Source organism: Seriola lalandi, unplaced genomic scaffold (assembly GCF_002814215.2).
Source record: "Seriola lalandi dorsalis isolate HSWRI2012SDOR001 ecotype SW California unplaced genomic scaffold, Sedor1 jcf7180002054748, whole genome shotgun sequence".
Lineage (NCBI taxonomy): Eukaryota > Metazoa > Chordata > Actinopteri > Carangiformes > Carangidae > Seriola > Seriola lalandi.
The window spans coordinates 3883241-3893954 of record NW_019525301.1 but is presented as its reverse complement, the minus strand read 5'-3'; the positions used below and the strand labels follow the sequence as shown (position 1 = coordinate 3893954).

Sequence of the window (10714 nt, the reverse complement as noted above, 5' to 3'; positions counted from 1 at the left end):
GGGGGGGGGTTAGACGATAAGAGGAGGGACTCAAGGGCAACTGCATCTAAGGACAACACAGTCCCAAGCGGCTATCTGCTTTCTCCAGAGTTTTTTTTTTCCTTCTTTGTAGTGTGACCTGACAAAAGGTTGCATCAGATTTTGTGCACACGTATATCTCATCATTCATGTACACAATGGTATTAAAGCCAAAGGCTGCTGTGTGATCTGGTTTGAGTATTAAGCTGATTGAGCCGGCGTGACCTGAATACTATTTAGCATCCGCTGAGTTAGAAAACAAAAGTCCTGAGACAGACGGAAGGGGGACAGGTGCTGCCTGTGGGGGTTTTGGGGTTTTGGGGGTTTTTGGAGAGCATTTAGGTCGGTAAGACAACAACATAAACACACTGCACGAATCCCTAGCTGTTATTTTAGTTTTTTGTTGCTCCATTTCTGTGAGATACAGCATGTGGAGCATCTGCAAACAGAGACATCAATCTATACTACTGCAGAAATACACACAGCAAAGTGGGAAACACAACTCAGAGAGATGTCAACTCACCATTTTCACTCAAACGCACCGCCAAGTTGGTGGCTGACTCAGTGATGGCATGTGTCACAGTGTAAGCGTTGTCCCAGTGGTGCTGGTGTTGATGGTAGTAGGTGGAGGATGAGACATCGTGAACCTTCGGCTGTTTCACCAAGAAGGAGCGTGGCATTTTTTTTTTTCACCTGTAAAACTGATGCTACAACCTCATAAAAAATGTGAACAGACAGATGCTAAAAAAAAAAGAGCAGAAATACACTGAGCTTCCAGGCAGGACAGGCCAAACAACGGAGGATTGCAAAAATGGAAATGGTTTAAAGCCAGAGGGAAAGAGAAAGAGAAAATGTAGTGAAAACAGAGAGAGACAGAGAAATCAGAGGACAGGGAGGATGGAGAGGAAGACAGAAAGTGACATGGGAGAGACAGAGGCAGAGAGAGAAAGAGAGAGAGAGAGAGAGAGAGAGAGAGAGGGGGAGAGAGAGAGAGATGGCTGGACTAGCTGAGCTCAGCACTACTGCAGCCTTTTATATGTGGGGCACGAGCCCCAAAGATCAGGTGGTGCTTTGGAAGAGGGAGCTGCTTAGCATTAATCCATCAAACATCCCCAGGGACACACATCAAATTACCACGAGCCGTCTGTGCTTCTCCCTACACGCACACACACATACAGACACACACACACAAACACACACACACACACACAGCAGTCAACCTCCTCCTCCTCCTCCTCCTCCTATATCCTCTTCCTCCTTTCACTCCTCTATCTCCCCTCTCCTAGGGAAGGAGAGGAGACAATGGTGGTGCAGAAGCACGTGGGTGACACTACACACAACACCTTGTCCTCCTTTGTTTTTCAATGAAGTAGCTGACAGTGTATGCAGCCCCAAACATACACCCACTTCCTCGTCACACCACCACCACCACCTCTCATATTTCATTATCATCAGCCATATGTCCAGCTTATTATTAAAATGTTAAAACTACTTGTAACAACAAAGCTAATGCTAACTAGCACTGCAATATAAAGCAAATGCAACCTGAAAAATAAGTCACCAGCATCCAACCCACTACTCTTGTTGTTTAGATGGCTTCATTTTTCACACAGTTTCTCTTGACTCTTACTTCAATATTACATTAGCTAAAGACATTGCTCCAGCCTGCGCATGCAAGAGATGCTAGACACATTAGCCAAGTTCCAAAGTCTAACCTACTAAATAAACAGTAAAAAAAGTAATAGAACATGTAGGGTCAAGGACAGTTGCTATCAGTCCATCCTTGAAATTCAGTTTTTAAGTATATTCTTGCTTTGTGCTGATGCTTGTTCAGAAAACAGTCCAGTGTGAAATGGCTTTGCAGTCACTGTGGGGACATTTCCATCAAAAATAAGGTGAATCCAAGCAGCTCCAAAGGAGTAATTCCCCATAGACTCCCATGTTAAAATGTCCAATTTTACAGCAGAAGTAAACATGTTTACAGCCTGGTACAAACAATTTTGGACCCATAGCTAATTTCCTCCTTTATGAGAACTGTACAGGAGGGTGAATTTATATATAACTCTCACAGTTACATTTTACAAAGGTTTAAAAGAGCTATTAAGTTTTTGCTATTGCTACATAGCCAGTTTACTTACCAGTCTAGAAGAAAAGTTGTGAGTTCAACATCAAACTTCTGTCCTTTACTCACCAACAGCTGTCTCCAGAGGTGGAATGCAACATCACTATTCACTCTTGTCTCGTCGTTTCTTCCACTGAAGTCAGCATGAAAACAAGCTAGCCCCGGCCCATCTCGCCACTCCGATAGCGACTCGCTGTAGCTTCCAATCTGCCCTGAAGATGTTGCTGCTCAGATGACGTATTATAGCCACATGTCTTGTAAACGCAACAATGGCCAAAGCTCTTGTCAAACAACAAACACCACCACCCACATCTGGCAATACACCACATTTTGCGGCAGAGAAAACTTATAAATAGCCCCTTTAACATTATGCATAATGCAACCTCTCGCCCGTGTTTGTGGTGTCGGTGCCTTTAGAGGATTTTCCCCAGAGATATCAGACAGATGACTTGTTTGCCTATTTTTGGATTAGCCGGTAGCTAGGTGGAGTCTGGCACCGCCAAGATGGCAATGGCAGAGTAGCCCACTTCAAAACCACTCTTCAGAAAACCTATAGGTGATGTCACAGCACATAAAGACTGTTGTATTGGTTCTTGCTGCCAACCAATTGCATGCTTTCTTTTTGCCTTTGACATTGTTCTATTAAAACAAAAAGAATGACAGACAGCTAGGAAAATTCTGCAACTTTTCAGCAAGCAGGTACCATCAGGTCTTGGTGTGGTCCTCAGCTAAACAGATTCCTTTATGACATCAAAAACAGTTTGCTCACACTTTTACTGAAAGATGGAATGAGTGAAAGAAAAATGTAATGTATACTAATGTAAGGAATGTAATGTAATGTGAAGAATTTAGGGTTTGAATGGATCATTGTCTCTATTTCCCCTGTGATTAATAACAAATTTCATTGGTTCCTACAGAAAATAAATTGTTGGTGCCAAACAGCGAACCTCAACCATTATTTTGGGGAATGCTGAAACATACTAATAACTAGAAAGAGATACCTAAGACAATATGGGCCAACTTTAACACACATATACCAATAGATTTCGAAGCCATATTTACGCTATATTTCCCCAGAAGCAAAGGTATTGACAAATATTTAATGGGTGTATTACTTGAAAAAAACTCTACAATACCTACCTACCATAAAGAAGTGGCTAGTCTCTTTAAACTTAAAGGTGAACATCATCATACATTAATGGAGAAAAAATTGTGCAATATGTTAAACCTGATTTTGTTTAGATAGTGAATTGAAGGAACATTTCCCTTATTTATTTTTTCCTTGATGTACTGTATGTTCACCTTGGTGGGGTTGTTTACTACAACTGAACACAGAAAAAACCAAATAATAGTTTTTGGCCCCAAAGAAGAAAGATGAAAAGTAAGTGCTCATCTTGAATCCATGACACTAAAATCTACAAATCAAGCCAGAAATCTTGGTGTAGTTAGAGACTCAGACAGCAAGACAATTACAAAATCAACCAATTACCATCTAAAAAACATTAGATTTATGTCTAAACAGGATAGAGAAAAATTTGACTATTGTCAATTTGTCTTCACAGGCCTTAGTAAAAAAGAAAAGAAATCAACTAGACAGCTGCAGCACATGCTGCTAAAATCCTACTACTGGTCTGTAATGCATTAAATGGTCTTGGGCCCAAACACATCTCTGATCTACTTGCAGATACGAAGCATCCAGACCCCTCAGGTGATCTGGGACAGGTTCACTCACTGTTCCCAGAATCAGAACCAAACAAGGTGAAGCAGCTTTTAGTTCCTCTGCTCCTCACCTGTGGAACAAACTTCCTGAACACCTGAGATCTGCTGAAACTCTCTCTTTTTAATCAGGACTTAAAACATCACTGTTTACTGCAGCTCACCAATAAATCACATACAGAACATCTTTTTAATCTTTGCTTGTTGTCAATGTCTCTTATCACTACACCACCTCTTTTAAAATGGTGTCCTAAGTTTCCTACCTGATCATATGTATTCAAATATTTTTATTTGTTCAATTTTGTTTTTATTGTTTTTAAATGCCATTTTAATGTCTACCATCTTGCTTTATGTATTTAAATGCCTCTGTAAAGCACTTTAAATTGCCTTGTGCCTGAACGATGCTCCATAAAGATTTTTTTCTTTTCACACTGTTTGCTTATCCATTTGCATTACCTATGGATGTGATAGCTTTTTGAAAAAAAAAAGAAAACAAGACACACAAAAGAAATTACTGGAAAAGAAATGAATCCATAAAAACACATAGCTATCACCAAATTGTGTATCGCATCTACTGACCTCCTGACAGTTAATCACATCACGGTCAAGTATTGTTTGTTGATCATTTGAAAATCTGATTATGTAAGTTTAATTTATAGATAAATGAAAAATGATAGATAAATGCCACATTGTGAGAGATGAACTACATTATACTCACACATAAAACATTCATTTGCACACTTCACTGCTTCCTTATGTGATATCAACCTGCAGGTTTAATATTTAGATTTTTCACTTCCACCCTGTCTGGCAGTTCTCTGTGTCTCTGAAGACCCCAGCCCTCCAAATAACCATATAACCTTCAACTGGATAAAAAGGCACCCCCTAGTGACTTTCAGTCCATCGGCTGTGACAGACTGACCTCTGTGTGCCTGCAGGGTCATGAGGTCAAACTCTGGTTGGCAGCTGCAACTTAATTCAGCCTCGACAGCACGCTCACAGATGGCTCTGCAAGACACAGTTCAGCAAAAAAGGAGAAACAATTATAACATAGTAATTAGTAGAAAAATATACAAATGCAAAAACAAAGACCCTGAACCCCCAAAATATATACAGTAAATTAACAGAGAAACCATAAGTCCATAGGTTGTAGAGAGTCGGGACAAGTGTGGGGTTACTCAGTGTTTCCTAGCACACAGACCTGCGTAGATGCATTAGTTAGACACCCTGACCTATAACACACAAACAGTCCAGAGATGATGAAGATTTCCATTCCCTTAAAATATTCCTTTTGGCTAACCATGCTGAATCTCAGAGCCAGTTGACTCCCATATGCAGGGTTACAGAAAAATAAACCAGACCTCCAGCTTGATTTGTCCTTGGAAACATTGCCCTACATTAAAAGATTCAGCTGATTTTAGTTCATTAAAAAAGCTCAAAATTACCTCAGAACCCAGAAAGTTCAAACATAGTCAGGACAGCCATAACTGAATGTCTGAAATCAATAAGACCTGCTCCTCAGTCCAAAACTAAGAGACTGTCTGTAATGTGGAGGCATCAGACACATGAACAGTAGCCTGTTGATATTAAAATCATACGGCCATATGAATAATCTGGGTATGGTCTAGATAAGGATGGTCAGGATAACACATTACTGGGACTAGTGTACATGTAAAGATATAAACTGGCAGGTGGTGTTCATGGCATGACACAGAACAGCAGATGAATACAGTTGAATATGAAATAAGAAAGTATTATGAAATCATTATATATATATTTGTTTTTTGTTTAGTTAAAAGACAAGACATATCTTACCTACATTTACAGTATATATAACCGAGGCAAAGACAAGACAATCAATCAAAAAAATGCCAGGAGCAACATTAAGAAATAAGATATTTTAAACTTTTAGCTGTATGTGCCGTGTCTGGCAGAGAGCAAAGAGCGAATCGATCATACACAACACATAAACATTTATTAATAGTTAATTAAAGGGGCCCCAAACTATATCAAAGTTTTCACATTTCCATGTACTAGGTTATTGTTTCTCTGAGACGTTGGCCCATATGAGTGTTTTTCCAGGATGAGGCAATCGAACACTTCATTTAGAGGAGACATATTTCTATTTCTTTCTCTTTTTATTTTTTTCAAAGAATTAGTTTATTCCTTGGTATGACTCAGGTGGCAAGATATAACCAAAACTATTATAGCTAGATGAATAAAAATGTATAATTGTGTAAAAAATTATTATACCTGCAATAAAACATTCTAATGAATATTGGAAAAATCAGACCCCTCTGGGTGCCAGCAGACATCCCTTGTAGGACACTGGTGCTGCAGTCAAAAAGTCCAAATAATCTCCTTTCCTAACTACTTCTCCTCAACCTTGATGGAAAATGTTGTGAGGTCAAGGAAAATGTGAGGGAGAATTCATAAGGACTTAGGAAAAGAATTCGACTGCACTTACGCTAGGCTTTTTTTTTTTTCAACGAACTTTATTTACACACCCCACCACCACCACCACCACCACCACCACAAACACAAAGTAAACAGGATTGAAATGTAAAAATACAAATAGAGAAATTTAAGCCATTAAAATAATAATGAAACAGAAATAAGGAACTGAGCAAGACAGGATAAATTATATTCAGACATAAGTTGAGTTTCCTGGAGCACAGGCATTTTGGACATTTTTATACAATTGTTAAGTACAGAAAATTCATTTGTTAGTGCTTCACACAATAGGGGAATTAGTGAAACAACATTTATGTATGTAGTATTTTGTTATGATGGTGATATTGTTACTGACTCCGAACTAAACAGATCTGAAAGAGAATAAATCTGTATTTATGGATTTGGGCTTCAGTCGATCAGACAGGGATTTCCATCAGTTCTGGATTGTGTCACAAACATAAAACAGCTGCTCTGTTGTTTCTACATTAATGTGGCTCTGCTGTGGTGAAATCACAACGGTGCGTCACTTTAAATATTGCTGCAGCAAGGAATTGTGGGACAGCATTTCTCCTTTCCTCTCAGAAGGGAAGGTCCAGTGTTTCCTATGCTGAAGGAGATAAGATAGGAAGCACTGAAGCTCCTCTCCTCATCATTTAGAGAACTGGATCAGCTGTGATCATGGCTGCTGCTCAGATACTTCAGCTCATTTCACTAAGATTGGAACCTTCATAAGAAAAAAAGACTTTTCGACCACAGCCTATAATGTCCGGGTGTTTGATCACCTGGTTTGGTTAAAAACCTGTATGATTGTCTGACCTCTCATGTTTGTATCCCACTGAACTTACTGTCAGCGTTTTCACTACTGAGTACAGTGCTGAGTTAAAGTGGTGCAAGCAAGTAGTACAGAGTTTAGTACAGTGTCTGAAAACAACTCATCATCAATGACCAAACTTACTAACAAACTAACATGGAAAACAAAACAAAGGATATTTTGTCATAAACTGACATATTTTTGTAGTAACGACTGTTTTAAGGTCAAGAAGAGAAACGAAACAACCACAAACTGAATATTTCTGCTAGAGAAATCTGCTCTTTCGGTTTTTAGTGTATTCTGATCAAATGCATGTTAAGTAGTGTTAATAATAATAATGCAACCAAACTGTCTATCCAAGGCTACATCCACTACTGCAGCTCCAGAGACTTTTGGAAACACTGCTGACCCTGTTTCAGTTTGAGAACTCTGGAGGTTGTGTTCCCTGATTGGCTCTCATCAGCCTCAACCACCAGTGGTGAAAACAGCATGGATAACGAATAGCAGCTAGCAGTTCATGTTTAGTTAAATTTTACATTTTATAAAGTTACAACTGTCTTTGCTGTTCCTCATTCGTAGTATTTTCTGCAACTAAACACCTGCAGAATCAACGATCTGCTTCCTGTTCCACCGGCACACGCCCAGTGAATGCTGATGTGACGTGCGTTTTCAGGTGTTTTAGAGTGTACGGAGATTATTTCTGATACAGAGCTAAAACACACTCTGGGCCGAGAAGATTTTCCTTTTAAAAAGAAAACATATTAGTGTGGATGTAGCCTAAAGGATGTTGAGGAGTGATAAGTGAGATAATTTGTGTTAATCACATCCAGTCATTAGAGAGCCATCTGAAAAACAAACGCAGGTCCTTTTCACTGAGGCGTCTTTTCAGCACCTCCACAAAAATCTCCACTCGGCCATCTGACAATGAGGCAGCTGCACACCACTGAATGAGAGTGATTGTCTCTTTTCTTTTTATCAGCACTTAGTGAGTGAGAAAAAGGAGAATTTCCCCTCTTCACTCTGCATGTTTTTTCAAGGGCTTTATTGTGGTTAGCTGCAGAGAGCGACTTGTGATTTATGTTCCAACGGATTTCATACTTTTTTTAATCAACCAGCTTTGTGCAAACGGTGTTAGGAATGCTCCACTGAGATTTGCCTCTCACACTTTTTTGCAGAGGCAAATAACAAAACACCTCAAGTCAATTTAAAAGTGACTGGTTAAAGTCTTGCACAATCAGCCACATCCACACCGTGTCACCCCGAGTGGAGAGGTGAGATATGAGGTCAGCGGAGGAGATGAGGAAAGAACTCCCAGCTGTCAGGTGAGGTGACTGACAGGGGACGGAGTGGGGATGCCAAGGAGGCCAACGGGGACGCCAAAAAAGGGGGGAGGAGGCGTTGTACAACTGCAATTTAATCTAGTCAGACCTCAAACCTGATAAAAGGGATCTATCCATCTCTCTCTTTTCCATTGTGTGGGTCCTCAATCACACGTGTCACCGGTCTCTGCTCTGGTAGATGTCAGAGTCTCGGGGGAGCAGCCGGGTGTGAGCTACAGATGCTGTTTGAAATGGAAAAAGCAGAGAAACCAAGAGGATGCAGAGGATGATGACATGCCTGATGGCAGATAGACAGTGAAACACTCTGTATATAAATATTCTAAATTATATAAACATTATTAGTCTGCTTACAAGTCCTCTTTAAAGGAAACCCATACAGAAATGTAATATATGACATACATGCCCCTATATCGAGAGTGATGTTGCCATATATGTCACCTATCAGGGGATATATTACCATCACATATATACATCCTCTGGCTATATGAAGTGGAAGTTTATAACATATATGACATACCCAAATGTTTATGAAAACAACACACCTTTTAAAATGCTATGTTTATATATGATTCTCTTATTCATTTCTTAATAATTATGAATATATATGTCTATCTTTCATATTTACATATATAATATCAACATATATTGATATATTGAGATGAATATATATTTATGTAACATGTCTACAATATAAGCATACATAGCATACATGAACATATATTATATCATATTATATTATATTGTATTATATCGTATACAACAGTTAGTTCCGATTAAGTCATTTGATTGGACGAGAGTCATACCATGAGTGCTGATATTGAGTACAACAGAACTGGGACTTTTATCTACATGTATCACTCCGCTTCGCAGATGTTCTATTAATCATTAATTAGCGTTACGTTAATGGTCGTTATCATCTTAGATTGTAACAAACTTTGCAAAGATGAAAATATTTCCAGAAATAGTGTAAAAAAATGTGTAAAAGCAATATCTCAATATCTCATGACCTCCAGTGTGATATGATATGATATTATATTATATTATATGATATTCATATATATAATATTTACGTATGAGAAACATTTGGGTAAATATTCTGCTTTTGTTGAGATGAGAAGATAAATACTTCCCATGTCTGTACATGCTGGAGCTGGAGGCGAGGCATGGTTATCTTAGCTTAGCATAAAGACAAGGCAGAGGGAATAAACTATCCTGGGTCTGTATTTTTAATTCTGTGAATTTGCAAACTGTGATTTGCTCCAGATTCAGCTTCATATATATTTTTGCACAGAATGTGGACTGTCCTGTGCTGACACATGAAAAAAGTAAACAGTAAATAAAGCCATCAAAGAAACTAAAACAATACATGATATAGAACAGGAAATAGATCAGCAACAGGTTCTGATGTCACTGCTCTTTCCCAGGCAGCTGTTGGGAAAACACATAATCAAAACCCAGAAAGAAGTGAGAAAATGTGTTTTTGTAATTTGGGTGAACGGATCAATCTTTTGTCATGTTCCTCATCCTGTGCCCATTTACAGGAGCTCAATCTGTGCAAGGACATTGTCTTGGCATGTTGGGAAGATTTCTATAGAAAGTGTGTGCACTCAGCTGCAGCCTGTAAAACATGATCATGCAGCACACATTAGAGAAATAAGCCAGTTTATGGCCTCTCAGTTTCTGTTCTGGTGTCCTTGGCTCCTGGTATTGACAGAGACCTCCACACCGCCCTCCTGGATTCCCTTTCCCCAGACACTCGCCTTGGACTTTGCTCTGCCAATAATGCTGCATATTTCTGGCCTGGGGCCTACACTGCTCCTCCGTTTCTGTTCAATACACAATCAACTGATGGTGTCAGTGGGGGTGACATTCTCTACAAGTGTCATTCACCGGCCTTGAGAGCACTTACACTAAATGGCTCTTCGCCAAATAGCTCTTTAGCACTGGCCAGTTCAATTGCGCTGTCAAAAGGAGAATTATCTGCAGCAGTGCTCCAAACGGGAGCTCTCGTCTGATAAAGGACACAAGGAATCATTTAGGCTAATGTCTCCGCATTAAAGGAGCTCGTCTCGCTAGGAGTGAGGAATCGAAGCTAAATCGCCACATCTGCATGAACAAGGGACAGAGTAAACGCAGTCAATTTGTCGTAATTGAGAAGCATGCACAAGGAAGTGTTTGCATGTTCTAGGGGTGGGGGGTGGGGGGGGGTCCAGCTGTAACACTTAAGCAACAGACTGTTGCGGGGCTTGCTAG

The 10714-nt window shown here is 39.6% G+C and overlaps 1 protein-coding gene across 1 annotated transcript in view; it reads right to left on the bottom strand.

Annotated features, from left to right (window-relative positions):
* LOC111668609 (transcriptional repressor scratch 1-like) overlaps window positions 1–1189 on the bottom strand; it is a 3658-nt gene extending 2469 nt beyond the window's left edge. Inside the window, exon 1 of the mRNA XM_023424689.2 lies at window positions 542–1189. Within this exon, the coding sequence (XP_023280457.1) occupies window positions 542–698 (157 nt within the window). The 5' untranslated portion in view covers window positions 699–1189. The remainder of the gene's footprint in view (window positions 1–541) is intronic.
* Window positions 1190–10714: the final 9525 nt, after the last annotated feature.